A 23,098-nucleotide genomic window follows, 5' to 3' on the forward strand; every position below is an offset into this window, starting at 1 on the left:
ATTTCTAGCTGGTTTTCTTGCACAAATTGCCTCTTACATTTCTATATTTCCTCATTTTAGAAAATGAATGACTAGTGTCGATTTAGGCACCAGCCTTGCGCACTAGGTTTCCTATCGGCCATAGCGGCATTGATTTCGTCCTTGTTAGCGCCATAGACGGCAGATCCTTTGATGTGGATGTTGATGTAGTCCTCGATCTGGAGGGGGATAACTGACCTGCAAGAATGCACAACTCTGACTCCTTCAGAGGCATAATACCTTCGCTGCAGATAAATCGGCCATACGCATCGAAGAAAAACACCGGCAGCAGCTCTGGGCACATATCTGTGTTGTCCTTCAGAATGGCGTCAGTACATGATCCTCAAACACACGCCTAGCAAAATCCTGGCCACGCTTAGAGACAAGCTTGTAATCCTGCTCTTCCTCAGTCCGGTAGACATCCTTGCTTAGCTTTGCCTTGACATCCTCGCTGACCGCCTGCATCAAGATGATCATTGCATAATGTGCTCTGGCAGAACCAACCATTGCGATTGTCTTAATGATTGCGCGGCGAGAGAGCTCCGACGAACGAAACAAAGTCATCTTGGTTAAGGGTAGCTTCACAGTGCTTAACGAGGCTGGCGATTCCGACGTGGTCCATGACCGAACCAAATGTGCTGACCTATGGATGTAGGTATACTTCTTAGCACGGATATTACGAGAAATTGGGCCTTTAGGCTGATAGCTATATGTCTTACCATCATGGCATATCTTCAGCGTCGGCTCCAGGGCAGCAGCGATATCGTCGAGCTGGGAAAAGTCGATAGTGTTGTTTGCAACCATTTTTACTGAGAATATGGAAAAGTCTGTTCACAAGGATGGAGATAGGCACCACCGGCTCCTCTCCCCTCTCGCTTTATATCCACCATTGTCAATCACCCTGGCTGCAAGAGTGCCAACCTTTGGCACTCGTGCCACTAGCTTGGCCAACAAAAGAGGCAAGTCCAGTGGATATATCCAGCCACACATCCTCCAGATTGCCATCGAGTTGGGAGTAGCAGAAACTTCCCATGCTACATATCCAGCAGGTATAGTGCAACCGTCGACATATCCTGTGGCGCAAGCGTTATGTTGCCCTTAAAAGGCAGAACACAAAATGTGGTCACCTCAGAGGAATAGCAAAGATATATGGCAACAACATGCGGAGCAACAAACCTCAGCTTGCGCTTTATTCAAATAGCGGTGGTTTACCCTAGTACTGGATGCAGAGAATCAGTTGCTATTGCCATCGATCTGGACCAAATGTACTTACAGCTTTTAGTCTATGGATATACGATATATAGCTAGGAGAGATGGATGGTCAAACGATGAGTGCATGGTGTTGGATCCTAGATTTCTTGGGATTCTTGCCAGTTTGGACTTCAAGTTGGCTTTTGTTGTTGGACATCGGTGGTTCCAGACGGTTCTTGGGAGTTCCTCGCTGCCAATCCAAGGCAATCCTGTAGCTATTTTCAACACAACATTGACAAGCTAACTCGTGCAGTTTATGTACAATTCTCCAATAGAGTGCCTATCCATCTCGATCATATGTCGATAATAGGGTAGTCAATTTATCGTGCTGCATGCCTTGGGGATTGATATTCGTTTAGTTGTTTGGAGTCTCTGAAGGTTGCAAGGAGATACAGTATCTGCTGAGGGTAGCCAGAAAGCTAAAAATAAAAACTATGGTCGAGAATATGAAAGTTAATCCAAGAAACGATAGCAGTGAGCCGAGAAGAAGAAGATAATGAAAAGGGAAGCTTTAGAACATAAAATGGCTCTAAACACCGAGAGCAAGACCTCCGATAGCTAAGGCGGCTTCACACTCATCTCTGCTTGCACCGTAAACAACGGCACCGTTGTAATGCGACTTTAGGTACTCATCGGCCCCCAGTGTCTTAACCGTGGCAATCATACACAGTTGTGATTCCTTTATCGGCATGAGGTTTTCGCTGGAGAGGCATCGGCCGTAAGGTATCGAATCCCAGTACCTCTTCCAACTCGGGGCACGCAGCTATCGTCTCTTGGTATCTGGCATTGAGAGCGTCTCCATTCAACTTGGAAAGCAAAGTCACTGCCTCGTTTCATGGCGAAATTGTAATCACGCTCTTCCTCCGTCCTATAGCGCTCCTTTGAAAGCTGCGCCCTGACACCTTCGCTGATTGCCTTCAGTATGACCACAAGCCCAATGTGCGCTCTTGCAGCACCAATTACTGGAATTGTTTTAATCAGCGCGCGGCGACTGAGCTCGACAAATGCAACAAACGCCTTTTCGTCAAGCTGTTTTCTCGCAATACTTGAGCAGGCTGTAAATTCCCAATGTTGTTGGAAACAGAGCAAAGTGCACTGAGCTAGAGATATTGAAATCTGGTATTGGGAGGTTAGCACGTATATGTGTGGTGGTGGAACTAGTAATTGGATTAGATTCTTACCATTACAGTGTATCTCAGTGTCGGCTCCAATGCTGCCGCCGCCGTATCAAGTTGAGAAAAGTCGAGCGTGCTGGTTGCATTCATGGTACTGTTGAAGAGGTAGTATAGCACAGAAACTGAAGAAGAAACAAGAGTACAATTCCTCAAGCCAATTTTATCCTGGCCAATGCTCCGCTGACCATGGGAATACCTGATGTGTTTCCCGCACTGCATGCAGAACAAAAGACCTGTGATTGTTCCAGGGCTCAGCCTCTTTTCCGTGGCATGGAATTGTTCGAGTTCCCATGATACAAATGAGATAGATAGCGTACATAGCCACTATCCTCAGGCCAAGATCTTTAGCGTTGGTATCCGTGCTTGGATACAGAGATTCATATATTAAACTAGACAGATATTCATATCAGACGGCGGCTGCTATATTGGTCGCTCAGACTTTCCCCATCGCCTGCATCAGCCCATCTTGAGTCTATATAAAATACTTGCTCATGATAGCTTCTTGACACGGTTAGCGGAGAGTGACCAGAAGGTGTGCTAGCCTCTGGCATATGATCCGCCGAACCATAGAGCCGATCTTGGGTAATGCAGGCGTGCTGCTGTTCCACTTGGCGATCAAGCACAGCATTTGCGTCCCGTATCGAGTCCATACGCATAGTTTTTTCCCCTGAAGGAGCGTCCATATTATGGCCAGGCTGGTAAAATGCTCGAGTTGACACTAAAGGTGCGGGTGCAGCCAAATTCAGGCTATGCGCTTGCACCGTGTTGCAAGTGTACCGGCTCGAGTTGAAATCGCTCTCTGGCTGATTTGACAGCCCTGCGTTGTTGATAGAAGACCTGAAGGAGCGACTGCCTAAAGCCGCATGTTGGCAGAGCATGCCAATATCGGTAGCAACATTTGCTTGCTGCTCGTATTGGCGCTGAAGACCATCGTCCGATAGCTTTTTCATCCAGTAGCGCAGGTATCTTTCGCGCCGGAACATGCAGTTGAAGAGAGGAACTCCGGCCAATGTCCACCAGACTAGGTTGGATGCAATGTGGTTGAGCCACGTGCTGGCAAGACGCAGCGGGAGATCAAACAGATAGTCACCCCGCACATAGTTTACGATAGTACCGAATGTCAGAACAGCAAAAATCAGGGCGCAACAGAACAGCATTTCCCGCGACTCGTTAAACGAGCTCTTAATCCCGCGAATCTGCCAGTTCACTATGGCAACGTACACCCAGGCTGCCCAGGCAAAGATAAACAGCGACGCCTTGAAACCGCCTTTGTAGACACAGACATCTAACAAGCCCTTATATACAATGGTTTTGTCATCTGGGAGCACCTGCACAACAACCCCGTAGATAAGCATCAAAGTGGTGTAGATAATAAACGGGAGGTACCGACTGAGTCCCCGGTACGGCTTATTCAGTTCGAATATGCAGAACAGCGAGTAGCTGCGCAGAGCGACCAGCGCGCTGAACATACAGATACCAAGGATGATACGCAACCAGACTCCGAACACCTTGCAGTTTGCATATGCAGTGCCTTTTAAATGAATATGCCCGCTCACTTGAATTTCACCAATGAACCAGAATGCGATGGCAATATAGGCACCGGCCAGGAATCCAGGGCCCTTTGACTTGATAGGCGGGTAGTTCCAGTTCCAGAGCAGGTAGAGCACAGCAAATAAATCCACAGCGTAGATTACTGAGAATACGCAGAGCATCGCCAGGTCGTGTTTTCCGATCGGGTCCAGAGAATATCCTAGCGCCGCTGCGGCCTGCACGCGGGCCTGCTCCTCGGGTGTAAATGAAAAAGACATCTCCAGGCTCGAGGAGGAATACAAGAACTAAAATTTTTACAACGCAAAGAGAAATAGGCTTTTTTTGTTCTGTTTGACTATCGAGGCTGTCTCATACAGAAGTCCAGATATCAGACGAGTGATAGTGTGGACTTTGTCCCCAGTCTGCTTCACTAGTGGTGGAGAGACTATGCACAGCGCTTTGGATGGGCATTTCTTCACCCAACCACATAGACCAGGAGACGTTTCCGCAAATGGGAGACCACGGCGGCGATGCCGAAAGGGGCATCATGGCCGTTTATGGACGTCATATTCGGACTCTGTGCACTGTGTATGTGTATTGTACACTTTAGGTTCCACCAACAGCCTCGGTGCGACCGATTGTAATACCAAGGTTTCTGCGGCTGGGCAAGAATAAATTAAAGATCGAATGACCAATACCAGACCTCCAAAACCGGGCCTATGCACAGTAGCACTAATCTGGCTTGCAATGGCACGACAGGGGTAGTTACGCAGTTAAAACCAAAAAAAACCAAGAGGAGCGCGTAACCCGTTATGATCAAGTGCATATATGGCGACAAATGCATAGGGGTACTAGTGACAAATTATTAGACTACTACAAATACTCTGCTCGCGATGCAAGCTCGGCTGCTAGTCAGCATGGGTTGACACGTCGATAAGGGCATCACGGCGAACCGGTCATTTGAACGTGTCGGATGGTTGTTTGTGCAATGACGATCCTAGACATTTCCCACCTTGATGGCCTGCTCAGCGCAGGCGTTTCAGCGCTGGTTCGCTGCTGTACGCCTCTTGCGTAGCCTCTTGCGCGGCCTCTTTGTTGCAGGGGTGGTGCCAGAAGCATTGGCAACAATGGCCGTAAAGCGACGGAACCGTTCAGGAATATTGCCTGAACCACAGAGTGACTGGAAAACGAGTCTGAAGTTTAGAACTGCTGCGAGATCGCGGTTCAAGAGCCGAAACGAATAGGCTCGCCTGTATTGTGCCATGGCCCGCTTACATGACTCGCTTGTACAGCGGAGAGGGCCATGACACTTCACAGTTGGGTTCTTCGATTTCTGGTAGGGCTGCAGGTTGGGAACATGCCGGGATGTCTGCAGCGACTTTTCGCAGCAGAACGGGCACATCGATGGTGTCCGGAATTCGTCGACCGGATAAATCTCAAAGCCATGGTGTTTGAACTTGTCGCGCCATCCCTTGCCAAGAATCGGTGTATGGTGTCAGGCCATCGGCGCACTCCAATTGCCCATGATCAGCACTGGGTCTGGACCGAACTTGCTCCGGAGTTTCGCGGCAAGCCTGTGGTCTGCACGGGCCTGGTTCATGAATGAATCAAGGCGCAGCTTGCGGTGAAGCAGGTACACCTTGGGACTGGTCCCGACACCCGGATGGGCCTTCCAGCGCCTCTGATGCTGCTTGTTTGACTTAGTGGGCTGCTGCTCTGGTAACCTTCGCTCTGTCATCGTGTTGGCATAAAACGGTGCTAGGACACACCGCACAGATGCATGGGCAGCAACGTAGGCACGGAATTTTGCTGGGCTAAGGGTCCGGCAGCAGTGGTTGGAAAGCTCTGCCTCTGCTCTGCGGACAGCATCTTCTGGGACTTGATCCTTTGTAGCCTGACGAATCCTGTCATAGTGGCGCAGCTTGAGCTCCTTATTGTGCTGCTGCCGTGTGTAGCGGTAGAGCATTTTTCACCCTCTTTCCCATTGCTGCTATTTCCGTGCATCATATGCAGTAAATCACCCTTACCTGGGTCGATGAATACACAGCGGCCTTTCAGATTCTGCAGCTCTGGCTGTGGGATCTGGTGGATATAACGACAGTCAGCTATAATATTGCCTCCCACAGCATCGCCTCCTGCACCCATCAGCATCTACTGCACCATCAGCCTTGGATACCTTGTCTTGTAGCAAAATGAATATCGTTATACCATCTGTTGTCACCATTCCATGGACTTTTCTATCACCATGCGCCTTAAATGGCTTTGATGTTAGATCTGCGACCTGGCCCCATATATCCCACACAGATTGTGTAATCCCTTGGACCAGGTCATGTGCACAGACTGGGGGTGCTGGTGCACATGCATTGTTAAGTGCTGCAACTGTGTCTGCTGCTCCCGCCGATGCAGCAACAAGTGAATCAGCCGCTACTGCTGCAGTTGCTGCAGTGGCCTCTGTTGCATCCGATGGCATCTTCGCGTGCAGCCTTCTTGGCCAATTTTTCGCCCCTTTCTGCTGCTTTCCTTGCCTCTGTTGCTGCCCTCTTTGCTGCGTTGATCTTGGTAACTTCCTCACGTGTTTTCGAAATAAACACCTGCTTGATTATTTGCTTGTCTAAGCGCACATGGCCTGGGATCCATGATGTCCGCAGAGGCAAGCATTGGTGGGAGACTTGCCAAGCTGCTCATTCCAGATAAGCTAGCATAGGCGAATGTATGCACGCAGATGCCTAAGTGGATTTGCCTTGGCATCATAGTATCGGCTGTCTTTGGCGAATCTGTACTTGGCATCATAGGCATTGAGGACTGGTGCCAGCTTGTTGTAGATCACAAGCATCGGTGGGGTGAGCACACTGAGATCAGGGTGCCTAGAGGCAACTGCCTGGCGGAGCTTCTGTGCAGGTATATAAATACACACTTGACATGCATTATTGAACTCAGCCTTGGACACATTGCCCATTGTACTGTGCAGTGTGTTTTTGCGGCTGCGAATATCAATCAATTTGGCCAGAATCCGCTGTAGGCAAGTGCTGTAGTGCAACACAATGTTGTTCTTGTATGCTGTCATCAGCTCGGTATCCACATATGTTGCTACTTGATTCATTTCGCGCACGCCATGTAGCTCGATATCGCCATTATGTATTAGATAATCATAAATATGGTATCTAATTACATCACCGAAATCTGCGCTCGACAGTTCTGACCTGTCCTTCTGGTTGATGAAATCGTCGGCAGATATGGCCGTCTTCGCCTTCAGATTGTAGTAAATTAATAAGTAAATAGAATGAAAAAAACCCCCTTTTTCACAAATGTTGCAGGGTCAAAGGTGTCAGAAGATTACAAGCAATACAAGATTGTAGAGCGGGCTGAAACACCAGAAGGTCGATATATTAGGAAAGTGTGAGAGAGTGCAGAAAGGCACTAAGCAAGTAGAAAAATCTCGAAGAAAGACAAGAAGGATCCGGTCCAATATTGGACTGGGTAGCAAGATATAAAGAAAAATAGAACAATTAGATGAGGAAAATATAATTCTGATAAAAGGCATCATCATCAGCTAGTTGATGGAGTAATATCCATCGTGCAAGCATGTATGTATGCTCTTTGATGATATTGACACTGTGTACAAATTGCTCTAGGCGGGGCAACATAGAATCATGGAAGCCAATACCACCAAATGATGTCTTTATGACAGTAGTGCTGCGGGTAATATTCATTTGAGAAATTCAATAGGCAAAGTAAGAAGAGAAATGATGCTGTTCAGTTTTGCTGTATTGCGTATGCATAGCATCAAGAACTTTTTATTAAAAACGATCTGGCTTGCATGGTTCTTGGGGCCCTTAGCACTGATACAGTCTCTTGGATCAGTCTATACAGATTGGGTCCATTGTGGCCCAAATACTACCGCTTACGCATGTTCATAAGACAAATTAATTTATAAAATAAACCTACAAATATTGCATGACTGCTAGAAGAGCTATATGGCCTTATTCAATAGGTGCTTATAAATAAATATCCTAAGAGTGTTGCGCAGCCGGTGATGACCACCATTATGACACCATGGAAGTTATAAGGCCGACCGACAACGAGAGCAGCTCTTGCGCTGAACCAATGGAGATATCTAGTGGAGACCTGTGACCACTACAATACCAGTTTGTGCAGCATCTGACCTCATCGGTGAAGCCAGGGCGACAAGATCAAAAGGAGTTTACAGAGCAAGTCACTCAAACTCGTGTTGAAGCTTAAGGGGTTTATCTTTTAACCAATTAAAAAGATTCTAGCAGACGCTCGGACACTTTTTAGACTATAAAATCTTATATATAGGTAGGTAAGGTATAGAAGTAAAGTAACAGCTATGCTGCGCAGCGTTAGTGGATATGCTTGAATCCAGATTTTCTGAAGCTGGTACGCGAGTTAGTGAGTTTGTCGGCTCTAGAGCTATACAGCAATACAGCGCTGCAGATGATAGCAGCACCAAACATGGCAAAGTTAGATGAACTACCCTTGATATACAGCGGCGCATCGCTGTTTAAGTAGGCGTAGCTGTTAGCAAACACGCCGATATTGCAGGCGGCGGTGGCAAAGGCATTGGAAATAGCGCTGTTGTCGGTCCCGCGGATCCTCAGGTTCAGCCAGGTCGGGCCGACAATACAGGCAGGAGCGGCGAGAATTGGCAAAAGGAACACGCTGATGGTGCGCGCAATTTTGCTCTGGACACCGGCCACGCCAATAACAAGGACGACGGCTCCAGCCACCGACAGGGCAATCTGCAAGTAGCCGATGTGATTTATGCGCTGGGCGTACCACCCAGTGGCAATGGTCGCCAGCATGGCCAGGATGGCCGAAATGAGCAAAATCAGCATGCTGGTGGTGGTCGAGTGGCCGATGCTTGTTAGTAGGACAGGGGCCCAGCCGCTGGCCGATGCGCCCACGTAGTTGTTGGCAAAGTCGATGGCCATGAACATCAGTAGGCGCCAGTCGGTCAGGCCCTGGATGATCTGACGGCCGGATATTTTCTTCGACTGGCTCGCCTGCAAGTCGCTCTTGCTCATGACCTCAGCAATGAAGGTGCGCTCCTGGTCATTCAGGAAGCTGGCAGTGTCCGGATGGTCACGGATAAAGGCGAAACCAAAGAGACCTGAAGCGCAGGCCAGCAAGCCGACCAGCAAATACAGGTACTGCCAGGAGTAGATGGGTGCTGGCGCGTTAAGCTTCGAGAGGCCGAGACTGAAGGCGGAGAACAGGATGCCAGCCAGACATGTAGAGCTGATTACCCAGCTAGTGCGTGTGGCGAGGTACTGGCGCGGGTACCAGAGCGAGAGAGTGAAGAACACAGCCGAGCAGAACCCCGCCTGGAAGAGTCCCTCGAGAATGCGAATCACCAGCATGCCAGAGTACGAATGCACGGCTAGCACACATACGCTCAATGTGCCGGCACAGAACAGCATTGTTGGGATGTACATGCGGGCACCGATCTTCCGATACACCAGGTTCAACGGCAGCTGGAAAAACAGAAAGGTCGGGTAGAATAACGCAAGCAATGTGTTGTACTGGGTGCCGTGCATGTCGAGCTGGGCTTCGATGCCTTGGATCTTGGAGAAGCTGGTTGCAGAGCGGTTCAGAAGCACGGATCCGTAGCCAAAGCAGAGGAACGCCGCAATGCGCAGGTCGACTTTGCGCAGGTACGATTTCATAATCTCGTCGGTTTGAGCTATGGTAGCGTCGGACGCATCGTCGACAGGTATGTCCTGGTGGGGAGTTGAGCGTCCTGTCATTAGGAGCTTAATGCGGGCATCAATAAATAGTCAGTAAACGAAAGCTATATGTGAACAGACAGCGGATGTGAGGGAGACATTATTTTTATACGGACCAAAGGTTTGAACCCCGCGAACGACCAACCCGCTTATCTTCTGTTCGCCTTTTTATTGCGAAGATCCATAGGAAGGGATACAAATAAGTATGCAGTTCGTAAGAACAGCAAAGGGAGGTATCGACAAACAGCGCAAATTCAGTCACTTTCTACATTTTGCAGGATGTCTTCGCGTACGAGTGATCAGCCGAGCTTGTTGTGAAAATCAACGGTGACCCGGTGGGGGTTGGTGGTGTGGTCGGTTGACACCAAGGGGAAAGCATATGCTTGGCCGGTAGGTTCCCAATTACATTTCGTGATTCTGTGATATGCATGTCAGGTGCAGAGAATCAGCATTACTCAGCACCCACCACTCTGCATGTGCTCTGAGAAACATCGGCCCTCCTTTCCGCCTACGTGGTACTGGCTGACGGAGTAATGCGGGTTAGCTTCCAAAACGAGCCGCCTTTGTCAGCGTGAGGGGCCGATTGGTGATGATTTTGACTAATCGCCTGCTAACACTGATGCTAATAATGGTCAAGCTGCCACCACCCCTGATCCGTTTAAAAGGCAAGTAACTGGGCGGCAGCGGCGGTGGCTTTATCAGTATCACAAATTTCCTCTCTCTCGGATTTACTAGCTCTTGCTTCTCTAGTTCGCTCACACAACAACCAAGTACTCTTTTTTTCTTTCTAAACTTCCATACAAGCCATTTTCGTCAGGAAACCATGTCGAACATTGACCAGACCTCCATCAACACGATCCGCGTTGTAGCCGCGGACATGGTCCAGGCTGCCAACTCTGGACACCCCGGAGCGCCGATGGGGTGCGCGCCGATGGCGCACGTCCTGTTCACGCGGTTCATCAAGGCCAACCCCCAGCACAGCAAGTGGCTGAACCGTGATCGCTTTGTGCTGTCGAACGGGCACGGGTGCGCTTTGCACTACGTGCTTCTGCACCTGATGGGGTACAAGGTGTCGCTTGATGACCTCAAGAACTTCCGCCAGCTGAACTCGGTCACGCCGGGCCACCCGGAGAACACGCATACTGACGGTATCGAGGTCACAACGGGCCCGCTGGGCCAGGGCATCTCCAACGCAGTGGGTCTGGCTGTTGCCGAGCGCCATCTGGCAGCCACGTTCAACAAGCCGGGCTTCCCGCTCATTGACAACTACGTGTACACTATTGCTGGCGACGGGTGCCTGCAGGAGGGCGTTGCGTCGGAGGCCAGCTCGCTTGCTGGGTAAGTAGCGGAGGAAAATTTTTTGCTTGTAATTACTCATATCAGCAGAATGGGTGTTCCGGTGATCCATTCTTGCAAAGCGGCTAGAAAAGCGGCGCTTTGTTTTATTTTCTCCGAGCCCTGTTCCTGCGGCCAGCCGGTCGCATCTTTTTTCACCAATCACTGACAGCATCTGGCTTGATAGGCACCTCGAGCTTGGCAACCTGATTGTCCTGTATGACTCGAATGGAATCCAGATCGACGGCTCGACGCAGCTGGGCTTCACGGAGGATGTGCTGAAGCGCTACGAGGCGTATGGCTGGCATACACTGGAGGTGGCCGACGGCGACAACGACCTGGAGGGTTTGACGCGCGCCATCGAGGAGGCCAAGGCAGTCAAGAACAAGCCGACGATCATCAAGGTCACCACGACGATCGGGTTTGGCGCTGCCAAGGCAGGCACTGCCGGTGTGCACGGCGCTCCTCTGGGCGGCGAGTCGCTGGGCGCAGTCAAGACCCTGTTCGGGTTCGACCCGGCGCAGTCGTTCGTGGTGCCGGCGGAGGTCACCAAGCAGTACGCTGAGCGCGCTGCTCTGGGCGCTGCGGCCGAGGCCGAGTGGAACGCGCTGCTGGCCAAGTACGCGTCGGCGTACCCGGCGGAGCATGCGGAGCTGGTGCGTCGCATTGAGGGCCGCCTGCCCGAAGGGTGGGAGAAGGCGCTGCCTTCGTTCACTCCGGCAGACAAGGCTGTGGCGACGCGCAAGCTGTCCGAGGGTGTGATCAATGCGCTGGCGCCGGTTCTGCCGGAGCTGATCGGCGGGTCGGCGGACCTGACGGGCTCGAACCTGACGCGGTGGAAGGACGCGGTGGACTTCCAGCCGGCGGCCACGGGCCTGGGCGACTACGCGGGCCGGTACCTGCGGTTCGGTGTGCGCGAGCACGGCATGGCGGCGATTTCCAACGGCATTGCGGCGTACGGAGCGAACATTCCGTTTGCGTCGACGTTCCTGAACTTCATTTCGTATGCTGCCGGAGCCACGCGTCTGTCGGCGCTGTCGCACTTCCGCGTCCTGTACGTGATGACCCACGACTCGATTGGTCTGGGCGAGGACGGCCCGACCCACCAGCCGATCGAGACCTTTGCCATGCTGCGCGCGACGCCCAACTACCTGAACTTCCGCCCGGCCGACGGCAATGAGGTGTCTGGCGCCTACTACGCGGCGCTGACGCACGCGACGCGTCCGTCGGTGCTGTCGCTGACGCGCCAGAACCTGCCGCAGCTGGAGGGCTCGTCGATCGAGAACACCCTGAAGGGCGGCTACCACCTCAAGACGTACGGTGCGGCCGCTCAGCCGGATCTGGTGGCGGTGGGCACGGGCTCGGAGGTGTCGATTGCCGTGGATGCGGCCAAGCTGCTGGCGGAGAAGCACGGGCTGACCGTCAAGGTTGTGTCGATGCCGTGCCTGGAGCTGTTCAATGAGCAGCCGGCCGAGTACCGCCACCAGGTGCTGACGCCCGGCGTGCCGTCGATTAGCGTCGAGGCCCTGTCGACCTTTGGCTGGCACAAGTACGTCCACCACCCGATTGGCATTGACACCTTTGGTGCCTCGGGCCCGTACCAGCAGCTGTACGAGAAGTTCGGCCTGGTGCCCGAGACCATTGCCACCAAGGCGCTCAAGGTCATCGAGTACTACAAGACCAACGCTGTGCCGACCCTGGATCTTGATTTCTAAGTAGCCAGAAATGTCTTTCCAATAGCAAGTTTTGCATTTATAAGCCCACCAACCATCACTCCCCCCCCCCTGGCACATGTGGCACCCAAAAGCCCGTGATCGCAATGGCAAAAATACAAACAAGCAGGATGACTGGGCTTCTGGAGAGATTGCTTGGATAACAAGCTGCTTTCCAAGGCCTTGCATTCTTCACATACACATTAGCCATGAAAATTGTTCCCCTGGGCGCTGGACAGGACGTCGGGCGGTCATGCGTGCTGGTGACGCTGGGCAGCAAGACCATCATGTTCGACTGCGGCATGCACATGGGGTACAACGACGAGCGGCGATTCCCCGACTTCAACTACATCACGACCGAGGGCGACTTCACATCGCGCATCGACGCAGTGGTGATCACGCACTTCCACCTGGACCACTGCGGGGCACTGCCGCATTTCACCGAGCAGCGTGGCTACCACGGGCCCATCTACATGACGCCGCCGACCAAGGCCATCTGCCCGATACTCCTGGAGGACTACCGCAAGATCACGGTGGAGCGCAAGGGCGAGACCGGCTTTTTCACATCGCAGCACATCAAGGACTGCATGAAAAAAGTGGTGCCATTGCATTTGCATGAGACCGTGTGGGTGGATGACGAGCTGGAGCTGCGCGCGTATTATGCCGGCCACGTGCTGGGCGCGGCGATGGTGTATGCGAGGTGCGGCAACGAGAGCGTGGTTTACACCGGCGACTACAACATGACGCCGGATAGGCATCTGGGCGCTGCATGGATAGACCGCGTGCGCCCGGACGTCCTGATCACCGAGACCACGTACGGCACGACCATCCGCGACTCGAAGCGCGCACGTGAGCGGGACTTTCTGGAGAAAGTCCACAGGTGCGTGCAGCGCGGCGGCAAAGTGCTGATCCCGTGCTTTGCGCTGGGCCGGGCGCAGGAGCTGTGCATTCTGATCGAGACGTACTGGGAGCGCATGGGTCTGACGGCCCCCGTGTATTTCTCTGCGGGGCTGACGGAGAAGGCGAACCGGTTCTACAAGCTGTTCATTAACTGGACCAACCAGAAGGTCAAGGAGTCGTTTGTGGACCGCAACCCGTTCGACTTCAAGTACATCAAGCCGTGGAACCGCGACTACGCCGACCTGCCCGGCCCCATGGTGTGCTTCGCCACGCCCGGCATGCTGCACATTGGCACATCTCTGGAGGTCTTCCGCAAGTGGGCGCCCGACGAGCGCAATATGCTGATTATGCCCGGGTACTGCGTGGCCGGCACTGTGGGCGCCAAGGTGCTGAGCGGCATGAAGGTCGTGGATATTGACCAGTACTCGCAGGTGCACGTCAACATTGACGTGCAGAACCTGTCGTTCTCGGCCCACGCCGACGCCAAGGGCATCATGGAGCTGATCCGCCAGGCGGCGCCGCGCAATGTGGTGCTGGTGCATGGCGAGAAGAGCCGCATGACATATTTAAAGTCCAAGATCATGGGCGAGTTCGCCTGCCCCTGCTACGACCCGGCCAACGGCGAGCTGCTGGAGATTGCCACTGGCCGGGACGTGCGTGCGCTGATGTCCGACCAGCTGTTCCAGGCTGCCTGGGCCACCGAACAGCGCCGGAAACCTCCCCGCCCCATCACCACCGTGCCTGTCCAGGGCATTCTGGTGCTGGGCAGCCAGGGCCGCCCACGTTTGCTGGATCCATCCGAGTTCGCTCTGGACGAGCTGGCCCAGAAGGTGTCGCTGGAGGACTCCAATGCGCCCCACCAGGCCGTGCACCAGATTGCGTTCACCACTCGCCGCGTCTTCGATGCGGAAAGGCTGGCGCTGCGCCTGGGGCTGGCCCAGGACGCCGATCCCGCGCGCGCTGCATTGGTGGCTATCAACGAGCTGCTGGCGGTTGACCCTGCCACTAAGCCCACGCTTGACGACGCCGTCAATGTTGGCAAAACCGTGCGTGTTCTGGCATCGGCCGGCTCCAGTGACTGCTGAATTGCCAGCCCTCACAATTTCCTGGGCGTGGAGCGAGGAGGAGCTGGCGACGCAGGTCCTGGCGGTAATGAACCGAGTACTTGGATGAGAATAAATGAAATGTATTTTCGGTTTTTTTTAAAGTAGCTCAGTGGTTTAACGTATCGGTAATCATGGAGATGCCGATGGCATTGATGATTTCGTCCTGCCCCAGCGTTGTGGTCTGCGGCTCTTGCCGTACTGTCGTTCCGCACAACGTTGCCCAGCCCGCCGCCGCCCATCATGCCCATGAGATTGCCGATATTCAGGCTGCCCATGTTCGGCAGGCTGATGCTCTCGAGGTCCGGCAACGGCAGATTGGCAATATCGTCAAACGACATATGCGCCTTGCTCAGAATGCCCTCGATATACGCGAAATTCGTCAAACTGGCTGGATTGAGCGACGGTATGGTGATCGTGGGCAAATGCAGACCCGTGACTGCAATTCCTTGCAAGGGTCACGTCCGGCAGATGTACCGACGCCAGGTTGATCTCCGGCAGCTCAATGTTGGGCAGGGGCATTGGCAGATGGATGCCGTTGGCAAGCACCATCTGCAGGCCCTGCGAGATTAGCTGCCCCGAGAGCCCGAATTTCTTCGCCAGTGTGTCGATCGGTGGGTCGCAGGGCTGGCAGCGGGTTCCGTGGTGGTCAAGTCTGTGGGCTCGGCCGTCCGAGGCAGTTGGCGAAAGAATGTCAGATGTCAGGTTTGACGACAAGTCTGGTGTGGCGCCAGTTGTGTCACTGTAAGAGGGCAGCACAGTGTCAGGAAGTGGCGGGTCGGGAAGAGGGTACCGAACGGGTCACTGGTAGACGAGCTGCCGACAGTATCAGGATAAAGTGTATTTCTGCTGATGTGGTCTCAGCTGGAGTAGTCTCAGCTGGAGTGGTCTCAGCTGGAGTGGTCTCAGCTGGAGTGGTCTCAGCTGGAGTAGTCTCGACCGGAGTGGTCTCAGCTGGAGTAGTTTCGACCGGAGTAGTCTCGACCGAAGTGGCCCCAGCCGAGGTACTCCCAGATAAAGTACTCTCAGCCGGCTGGGAGGCTACTAGCCGATGACCCAGCCAGTGCCCCGCCATCGCCCTTCCACCCGCAGTACATACTGCTGCCCTTGCTCTTAATACACACCGGTGCCCGGCGGACAGCTAAAATGTATGTAATTGCCACTGACGCACCTGAGGAAATACGCATGGGACGCCGCTCTCCCCTGGGCACACATACTCGTCCCACGGCGACAATGCCTGGCACTGTGCGCCCGCCACCAGCCCCTTATCGGTGGCCGGCTCGCTTGCCGTGTCTACGGGAAACCCGCACATAATGCTGTTTCCCTGCGAGTAGCAGACTGTGCCGGGCCCGCACATCATGGAAATTTCGCTGCCGTTGGCGCACTGCAGGAATTGCGCGGCCAGCCCGCTTTTCTGTGCGCACCGGTACGTGCCTGAGACGCAGGCGGATGTGCCCGTGTATGCCAGCGAGAGAAGCGCTGTGATAGTTATTGCGTATTTCATTGGTATCCTGTTGTTTATGGTGTGCTTGGAGGGATTAGTGAAGGGAGATGAGGGTAGTTTTTTGGAGACATGCTTTGGACAACCTACCGTCGTCGTTTTGGCAGTCGGCGATGTGGACACCCCTCACGCCACCGAAATATCGCTACATAATTTACGCTTACTACCTACGGTGGTCAGCACCCTCTTGGAAGCTGATAATATATATACTGGCCAGCGCCGTGCATGTGCGTATATGCCAACCTGGAAGCAGTAGCCCAAAAACACAATGCAACTGAAGATCAAGCGATGCGAGAATTAAATATCACGTGCTGCCTTTGCTCTAATCCGCCTGGCCCCATGGAAAAAAAACCTGCGTGGTCCGGCCCCGGACTAAAAAGTCACTCTAATGCTCCGTGTGGCAAGCACAAAAGAGGAATGCGATCCTCTTTATCGCCCTCTCTCGGACTTCCAAAGGAACCGCAGAATACAAAACTCTTGCATGGCGGATGCAATCCGGGTCCTTGCTAGCAGTCACTTGGCAGATGATAAACGCATGTGAACAAGCCAATTTCCTCGCTCTCCGATCCCCCCGATAAACCTGCAATAAGACAGACGACCCACCCCATTGAGGGCCGCCTCTTCGGAGAGTATAGAAAGCTCGTGCTTGTGCATTTTTCCTCGCCCTCCTCTTTTTCATTTCCTTTCGTCTCTTGGAACCGCCTTTTTTCTGTTTATACACCTTCCTCTTCGCTTTTTCACATATTTCTCCGACGCACGCTCCCCCTCGTTACTGCTGGCCTTTGCTTGTCGTCCATAAGCGTATTTCCAGAAACATACATCTCGCCCTCCCCTGTACTTTTTTATTCTTGCGATTCGTATTTTTCTATCCACAATGTCGCTGTCGAAAGAATCCCTGCCTCCGGTCGGCCATGCGATCGCTGGGGCCGGCAGCTCAGCTCTGGCGCTGTTCCTCATCTACCCTCTCGACACGTAAGTTGCAACAAACCCCCTTTTAGCTGGCGTCCCTCCCCTCACATGACAATGCATTTACCGTTTTCCTTGTGATTACCCATGGCTGATCCAGCTGAAGACTGACACATGAAAAAAGCACTGCATCCATCACTATAGAATAAAGACGCGGATGCAAGTGCAGACCAGCACGCAGTCGTACAAAAGCCCCATAGACGCGGTGAAGCAGATTCTGCAGCGCGAGGGCCTGTCTGGGCTGTACGCCGGCCTGGTAACGAACCTGGTGAACCAAGTGATCAACGGATTTGTGTACTTTTACGCATACAGCGTGGTGCGCGGAATCGCGCTCAAGGCACTGGCCAAGTCGGGCGGCAAGACATTGTCGACGGTGGCCGAGCTCACTATCGGCGCGCTGGCGGGCATGGTGAACCAGCTGATCACGCTGCCGATCGGCGTGGTGGCGACGCGCCAGCAGACCGGCCCACCACACCGAGCGCCAGCACTGGACCGACACCGTGCGGGAGATCATCCGGACCGAGGGCGTCCAGGGCCTATGGGCCGGCTTCCGCCCAGCCATGCTTCTGTGCTCCAATCCGGCCATCACCTACGGCGTGTTTGAGCGCGTCAAGGGCATGCTGACCAAGGACCGCGCCGACCAGTTTTTGTCGTCCGGCGAGGCCTTCTGGGTGGGCGCGCTAGCCAAGACGCTGGCCACGGTGGTCACATATCCGTATATCATGGCCAAGGTGCGCTTGCAGTGGCGGCCCAGTAAGCAGGAGCTTGCGGTTAGCGGCGACGAGGTCGTGTATAAGAGCTCGGCCGACGTCCTGCAGAAAGTGCTGCGCCGCGAGGGCATCCCGGGTCTCTACAAGGGCATGCAGACGCAGATCATCAAGGCTGTCATCACACAGGCCCTGATGCTGATGATCAAGGAGTCGTTCACGCTGCAGGTCGTGCGAGTCTTTGCGCTGCTGTCCAAGCGCAAGGGTGCGCAGCCTGCGTAGAATAAAAAACAATAGACTTTTTTTTACCAAAACTAGAAAAAAAACCTTGATATGAGTGATGGGATATTGCAGGGGTTGGTGCTGGAGCTAATAGAAGAAAAGATAGCTATGCTTCGGCTGGCGGCGCCTTCCTTGTAGGCGACCTCTCCGGTCAATGCAACTACCAGCTCGTCGGTATAGCCGCCCTCCTCGATGACTGCCCACTGGCACTCGGCCACGCTGCCGTCCTCATGCGTGATGCACAGCAGCAGCGCCGGCCGTTCCTCGACGTTGAACAGCACGGCAGAGCCCACCGGGATGCCCGCCGCAGGGCTTACGCCAAACGCCTCTCTGATAAACAGCAGACCAACTCTGACTGTGCCCTCGAGATAGTGCCCAGCAGCCTTGGGAAACTCCATCCCGACCTCGGTGGCATTCAGGAAGCGGTGGCTGAGCAGATGACGCAAATGCACCCCAAACTCCTTGGCCACTCCCAGCGAGCTGCCAGACCCAGGCGACGCAAACTCCACCGCAATCCTGCCGCGCAGCCTGACCAGCCGGGGCAGCTCCAGGCGCACCGCCCCGGCCACCAGCTGCGAGCTGCCCAGGGTCACCAGCTGCGACACCGTGAACTGCTCCGGGCTCGTCTCCTTCTCCGTGTCGTCAAACAGCAGCTGGCCCTTCTCGTTCTGCTGCATCACCAGATGCACCGGATCTTCGCCCGCCAGAGTCTCAAACCACAGCTTCACCCGCATATCCACCAGCGGGATCGGCGACCGGTTCGTCACGTTGATCTTCAGCAACGTGCTTGGCTGCTCCGTTGCCAAGGCCTCCGCCACCACGCCGATTTGGATCGACCGCTTCACCAGCTCCTCCATCATCTTGTTCAGCGTCACCGTCACTTGCACCGCGCGCTGCATGTTGTCCAGGAACTGCTGCTGCATCCCCTGGATCGACGTCCCCATGTTTTGCGTTGCGTTCGTTAGCCCTTGCACGAACCCGTACGTGCCGTTGTTCTCGGCCTCATGCTCTGACGTCGCCTTTTCGTTCTCCATTGAAATTGAAACAATAAAAAACCACGCAATGGTGCAGAGAGTAAATTACTGAACCCGGTGTGGAATAGAAAGGGACAAAAGAAGAATTGTTGAAATGTGAAGAAAAGGGGGCAGGTGTTCCTTACAGCACGAGAGAAAGAAAAGAAAAAGAAAAAGACCACAGGGAAAAAGCGTGTCAAAGTTTTTTCTACAACGTTGTGCCCCGCCACCTCATTTCAAGCCCAGATAGTGCCTGCAAGTGCACCATACTATGTGACCCGTCACATGCTGTGATCACAGCCTAGACGGCTTCCAGGGATTTTCCTAGAAAACGAAAAACTACCTTGGCCCGTATCCGTTACCAGCAGATCGCTCGCTTCCCAATACATACCATCAACCACATATATGGGGCTACTGTCGATATTGAAGAAACTCCGCGAGAAGGAAAGAGAGGTGCGCGTGCTGGTGCTCGGCCTCGATAATGCCGGCAAAACCACCATCATCAAGCGCATGAACAACCAGCCAATCGACGACATCTCGCCCACCCTCGGCTTCAACATCTCCACACTCACTCTCGACACATACACTGTCAATTTCTGGGACATTGGCGGCCAGCGCACCATCCGGCCCTACTGGCGCAATTACTTTGAGCAGACCGACGGTATAGTGTGGGTTGTCGACTCTGCTGACAGACAGCGCATGCAGGACTGCAAGAAGGAGCTCCAGGGCCTGCTGAAGGAAGACAGGCTTGCAGGCGCATCCTTGCTGGTTTTTGCGAACAAGCAGGACATCGATGGTGCAATGTCCTCGGCCGAAATTCAGCAGGCTTTGGAATTGGACAAGCACACTACGCACCATTGGAATGTCAAGCCATGTAGCGCAGTCACTGGCGAGAACTTGCTGGATGGCCTCCAGTGGCTCATTACCGACATTGGGACTAGAATCTACATGTTCTCTTAAAACACTTTGGCCTCAAACACGGCGTAATCATCAAATATAGCCTCGTCCCCGCTCTCCAGAATCCCCGCCGCCGCCACCACTTCGTCTGCATTGAATGCTGACCCTAGCATGCCAGCCGTTTTTGTTAGAACCACCAGCCTGCTCCTGCCTGGCTCTTGCGTCACTATCGTGTACCGTGTCGGATCGAACCCCTCGCCAATTGCCCCGACAAACTCCTGCACTTCAGTCGCATACACGGGCAAAAACAGTGTCACTCTAAGAGCCTCCCCATATGCCGCCTCACTATCTAATGCAGCGCCGAAATGTTCAATCAGTGCACTAATCACCTGGCACACGTAGTGCCTCGGTAGCCCTGGCACACCTTGTTGCACCAGCCACCACACCTCCATGATCCGCAGTAGCACCCAGAACCTTTTCACAAGTTCCTTGGGCTCCACGTCCATGTCCAAAAACACCGACATCTGCTTGGGCGTCGCCAGCTGGCCATTGACAAAGTAGAACCAAAAATCGTTCCTCAGCTTCTGCGCTCCCACCGCCACTAACGCGTCCTGCGGCTGCTCGTCGATCCACAGATCCAGCTGCTGCGCCAGCCGCTCGTGCTCCTGGTCTGCGTCCATCAGGTTCTTCTGCTGCGCCAGCTTCAGTGTCTCCTTAATTAGCTGCGCCAACGGCGCCTGGTTCGTGTGCTGGATATACGGCTGCAGCTTGCCTGTCTCCAGGCCCTCAGCCACAGCAGTCAGGAGCTCTGACAGATCGCTCGAGTCATACGCAAAATGGGCTATATTCCAGAGCCGCTCGGTGAAATCGAGGTCCGGGCGCTCTGGTAATCCGCTGGCGCTGTGCCGGGGTGCTGTGCGACCAAGCCGACTAAACATCGCGGTACCGCGCGGGTCCTTGATTGACGCCTCGATGAATTCGTCCACCCTTTGGCCGAACGCTTCGCGGTGCTCTGCCAATCTGTCTGCCGCCTCGTATCCTTCTTCCCTTGCGATTTGGTCCTCATCAGCAAACGGCTCCAGGTCCCTCTTGATCTCCTGCTGCCATACGTGTGGCCGGAATGTGCCGGCATCCTCCATCCACCTTTTGCCTGCCGCCCAGCTTGCGCACAGGGAATCGAGGACGAGTAATCTCCATGTACAGTGCCTGCAGAGACCTGTTAGGCTCAGGCTCGGCTAGCAGCGGCAGGCTGACCAACTCCAACATCCATCTGCGCGGACGCTGGGGGCTCAGGCGGTAGCTCGACCGCCAATGGACCTTTGGTATCCATGTCCCAGATCCCGCGCAGTGTGACAAACGAAGCTGGCAGCATATCCCCAGCCATATCGCCTCCCAGTACCGCTGTTTCATCTCCCAGAAGCTGTGATCCTAGCAAATCGTACTCTGCCCACTGCTGCACCCTACCCACCTCGTTGTCAGCTATCTCCCTAACAACAACCTCTCCCCTTGCAGCCCCTAGTCCCTGTCTGTTTGATCGCCACAACACTGGCAAACTCTGACGGACTGCCTGGCTGAAACACTACAAGGTAAAATGGCAATCCCAATGCCTGCTCGATCGGCTTCGTCCACACCACCATCGGCACACCTTGACCATGGATCTCCGGCAGGATCTGTGCATACTGCGCTGTCAGCATCCGCGCCTGGTCGCGTTCTAGTGGCGCAATCTTTCGGCTGCCCCCACTGGTACTGGTACTCCGACACGGCTAGCACATCGCTGTCGTCACCAGCGAGCGGTGTCCAGCTCATGAGTGGTTCAGCGCCGCAGATCACGTTGCTTACACGGTGCACCTTGATCGGCCTCTGTTTGTCGGCGTGTGCACTGATTAGAATCATAGCAGTTGTGAGGCCTAGCGCGCTGCGCAGCGGGTGGTTGACAGTCGCCGGAATGTACCAAAGCTGTGCCTTTTGAGCAAACACAAAGGGAACCAGCGTGCCAGTTGCTGTTAACGTGTCTTGTGCGTTTTTTTCGGCTGTGGTTAGAAACGTGTGCAGCAACTCGTGTGTTAATTGAAGCGACATGACTAATGCAAAAGGTATGGACGATGATAGCTTTCAAAAGTTGTGAGAGGGCGCAAACGGCACTTGGCCATATGTTTCTGGTCTCCACAGGCAGGAAAAAGGGTCGCTGCGCAATAACACGTGATTTATCCTATATCTCACTCTCAAACTGTGCAAACAATCGGTACTGCCAGGCCTGCTCTGAAGAACCAGGCTGAGGCTAGTTGAATGCACACTATTACTTGTCTATCCATGATACGTTTGCTGGTTTCAAACAGCCAATACATGGCACTAGATCCTCCTTTTCATCACCTTGTTTTAAGAGCGCTCGTTTTAGCTGATTCCGCTTTCAATGCAAGCAGCTGAATCAAGCAGTACATAGCAACCATACCGGCTGTTTATCCTTGTCGGCTCCCCGAAACAGTCCGCGTGGACCGACAGATCTGTGCACACGCATTTTTCGCTGCACTGTTCACGTGAAAGAATCTTTAACAAGATTGAGCACACTGTTTTTGCCCCAGATATATGCAGACACTGCCTGATCCATGCAACGTAATGTCCATCATCCCCAGGCCACACGGCTTTTAGGGAAAGAATAGACACCTTTAATGGGCATCTAGATGCACCCCTTGATGGATACCGCATGAGAGGGGGATGCTAGTGCCATATAATCAATCACTGATGGACCAAGCAAAGATACTCAATGCGAGAAGCGTTTACATGTCCTTGGCACATGCCTTTGCAGCCCATGCCACTAGTAGTATGGCCCGGTGACAAACGCGTATGGGGTACACTTGTTTGTAGAATATACGGCCAATGCTTTGTATTAACTCGCTCTCTTTATGCCATGAGCATTGGCGTGGCTGTTTAAAAAATAAGACCACCGAGCACGAATATGCTACC

At 53.5% G+C, this 23,098-nt stretch overlaps 11 protein-coding genes across 11 annotated transcripts; 4 read left to right on the top strand and 7 right to left on the bottom strand.

The window, feature by feature from the left end:
- Nucleotides 1-71: 71 nt before the first annotated feature.
- Nucleotides 72-829, bottom strand: DL89DRAFT_282515 (uncharacterized protein; the record flags this gene model as incomplete). Its single annotated transcript, XM_040889691.1, has 2 exons — nt 372-829; nt 72-334 (listed from the first exon to the last, which is right to left on the bottom strand). Exons 1-2 carry the CDS (start codon nt 820-822, stop codon nt 72-74), a joined length of 714 nt encoding a protein of 237 aa, XP_040745885.1. The 5' UTR covers nt 823-829.
- A 1,121-nt stretch (nt 830-1,950) lies between these two features.
- On the bottom strand, nt 1,951-2,534 carry DL89DRAFT_256083 (uncharacterized protein; the record flags this gene model as incomplete). The annotated part of the gene is made up of 2 exons (XM_040885408.1): nt 1,951-2,385; nt 2,451-2,534. The coding sequence occupies 2 exons, from the start codon at nt 2,532-2,534 to the stop codon at nt 1,951-1,953; spliced, it is 519 nt and encodes a 172-aa protein (XP_040745886.1).
- Nucleotides 2,535-2,807: 273 nt separating this feature from the next.
- On the bottom strand, nt 2,808-4,296 carry DL89DRAFT_113412 (uncharacterized protein). Its single transcript, XM_040883136.1, has one exon. It carries the CDS (start codon nt 4,250-4,252, stop codon nt 2,846-2,848), a length of 1,407 nt encoding a protein of 468 aa, XP_040745887.1. The 5' UTR covers nt 4,253-4,296; the 3' UTR covers nt 2,808-2,845.
- Nucleotides 4,297-8,303: 4,007 nt separating this feature from the next.
- DL89DRAFT_113420 (MFS general substrate transporter) lies at nt 8,304-9,836 on the bottom strand. Its single transcript, XM_040883137.1, has one exon. The coding sequence runs from the start codon at nt 9,740-9,742 to the stop codon at nt 8,336-8,338; it is 1,407 nt and encodes a 468-aa protein (XP_040745888.1). The 5' UTR covers nt 9,743-9,836; the 3' UTR covers nt 8,304-8,335.
- Nucleotides 9,837-10,544: 708 nt separating this feature from the next.
- On the top strand, nt 10,545-12,776 carry DL89DRAFT_244782 (transketolase; the record flags this gene model as incomplete). Its single annotated transcript, XM_040885074.1, has 2 exons — nt 10,545-11,059; nt 11,244-12,776. 2 exons carry the CDS (start codon nt 10,545-10,547, stop codon nt 12,769-12,771), a joined length of 2,043 nt encoding a protein of 680 aa, XP_040745889.1. The 3' UTR covers nt 12,772-12,776.
- A 167-nt stretch (nt 12,777-12,943) lies between these two features.
- Nucleotides 12,944-14,866, top strand: DL89DRAFT_266031 (Metallo-hydrolase/oxidoreductase). The gene has a single exon (XM_040886944.1). The coding sequence runs from the start codon at nt 12,978-12,980 to the stop codon at nt 14,751-14,753; it is 1,776 nt and encodes a 591-aa protein (XP_040745890.1). The 5' UTR covers nt 12,944-12,977; the 3' UTR covers nt 14,754-14,866.
- On the bottom strand, nt 14,863-16,311 carry DL89DRAFT_266032 (uncharacterized protein). The gene is made up of 5 exons (XM_040886945.1): nt 15,828-16,311; nt 15,596-15,793; nt 15,253-15,323; nt 14,987-15,219; nt 14,863-14,961 (listed from the first exon to the last, which is right to left on the bottom strand). The coding sequence occupies exons 1-5, from the start codon at nt 15,866-15,868 to the stop codon at nt 14,881-14,883; spliced, it is 624 nt and encodes a 207-aa protein (XP_040745891.1). The 5' UTR covers nt 15,869-16,311; the 3' UTR covers nt 14,863-14,880.
- On the bottom strand, nt 15,870-16,352 carry DL89DRAFT_113438 (uncharacterized protein). The gene has a single exon (XM_040883138.1). The coding sequence runs from the start codon at nt 16,273-16,275 to the stop codon at nt 15,913-15,915; it is 363 nt and encodes a 120-aa protein (XP_040745892.1). The 5' UTR covers nt 16,276-16,352; the 3' UTR covers nt 15,870-15,912.
- A 593-nt stretch (nt 16,353-16,945) lies between these two features.
- DL89DRAFT_266033 (mitochondrial carrier) lies at nt 16,946-18,269 on the top strand. The gene is made up of 3 exons (XM_040886946.1): nt 16,946-17,244; nt 17,383-17,680; nt 17,724-18,269. The coding sequence occupies exons 1-3, from the start codon at nt 17,147-17,149 to the stop codon at nt 18,225-18,227; spliced, it is 900 nt and encodes a 299-aa protein (XP_040745893.1). The 5' UTR covers nt 16,946-17,146; the 3' UTR covers nt 18,228-18,269.
- On the bottom strand, nt 18,267-19,261 carry DL89DRAFT_321488 (uncharacterized protein; the record flags this gene model as incomplete). Its single annotated transcript, XM_040891282.1, has 2 exons — nt 18,267-18,354; nt 18,392-19,261. 2 exons carry the CDS (start codon nt 19,259-19,261, stop codon nt 18,334-18,336), a joined length of 891 nt encoding a protein of 296 aa, XP_040745894.1. The 3' UTR covers nt 18,267-18,333.
- Nucleotides 19,262-19,586: 325 nt separating this feature from the next.
- On the top strand, nt 19,587-20,256 carry DL89DRAFT_266035 (ADP-ribosylation factor-like protein 2-like protein). Its single transcript, XM_040886947.1, has one exon. The coding sequence runs from the start codon at nt 19,646-19,648 to the stop codon at nt 20,198-20,200; it is 555 nt and encodes a 184-aa protein (XP_040745895.1). The 5' UTR covers nt 19,587-19,645; the 3' UTR covers nt 20,201-20,256.
- Nucleotides 20,257-23,098: the final 2,842 nt, after the last annotated feature.

The sequence above is a fragment of the Linderina pennispora genome, assembly GCF_002104995.1.
Source record: "Linderina pennispora strain ATCC 12442 chromosome Unknown DL89scaffold_3, whole genome shotgun sequence".
Classification (NCBI taxonomy): domain Eukaryota; kingdom Fungi; phylum Kickxellomycota; class Kickxellomycetes; order Kickxellales; family Kickxellaceae; genus Linderina; species Linderina pennispora.

What these genes read in the sequence shown, in the direction of transcription:
- DL89DRAFT_113412 (XM_040883136.1), bottom strand. Translation starts at nt 4,252, where the DNA reads ATGTCTTTTTCATTTACACCCGAGGAGCAGGCCCGCGTGCAGGCCGCA.
- DL89DRAFT_113420 (XM_040883137.1), bottom strand. Translation starts at nt 9,742, where the DNA reads ATGACAGGACGCTCAACTCCCCACCAGGACATACCTGTCGACGATGCG.
- DL89DRAFT_266031 (XM_040886944.1), top strand. Translation starts at nt 12,978, where the DNA reads ATGAAAATTGTTCCCCTGGGCGCTGGACAGGACGTCGGGCGGTCATGC.
- DL89DRAFT_266032 (XM_040886945.1), bottom strand. Translation starts at nt 15,868, where the DNA reads ATGTACTGCGGGTGGAAGGGCGATGGCGGGGCACTGGCTGG. An exon ending in CTGCCGGAGATCAACCTGGC is followed by an intron (nt 15,220 to 15,252) that starts GTCGGTACATCT and finishes GACCCTTGCAAG; the next exon opens with GAATTGCAGTCACGGGTCTG. An exon ending in GCGGCGGGCTGGGCAACGTT is followed by an intron (nt 14,962 to 14,986) that starts GTGCGGAACGAC and finishes GTACGGCAAGAG; the next exon opens with CCGCAGACCACAACGCTGGG.
- DL89DRAFT_113438 (XM_040883138.1), bottom strand. Translation starts at nt 16,275, where the DNA reads ATGAAATACGCAATAACTATCACAGCGCTTCTCTCGCTGGCATACACG.
- DL89DRAFT_266033 (XM_040886946.1), top strand. Translation starts at nt 17,147, where the DNA reads ATGTCGCTGTCGAAAGAATCCCTGCCTCCGGTCGGCCATGCGATCGCT. An exon ending in CTCATCTACCCTCTCGACAC is followed by an intron (nt 17,245 to 17,382) that starts GTAAGTTGCAAC and finishes CCATCACTATAG; the next exon opens with AATAAAGACGCGGATGCAAG. An exon ending in TCACGCTGCCGATCGGCGTG is followed by an intron (nt 17,681 to 17,723) that starts GTGGCGACGCGC and finishes ACCGAGCGCCAG; the next exon opens with CACTGGACCGACACCGTGCG.
- DL89DRAFT_266035 (XM_040886947.1), top strand. Translation starts at nt 19,646, where the DNA reads ATGGGGCTACTGTCGATATTGAAGAAACTCCGCGAGAAGGAAAGAGAG.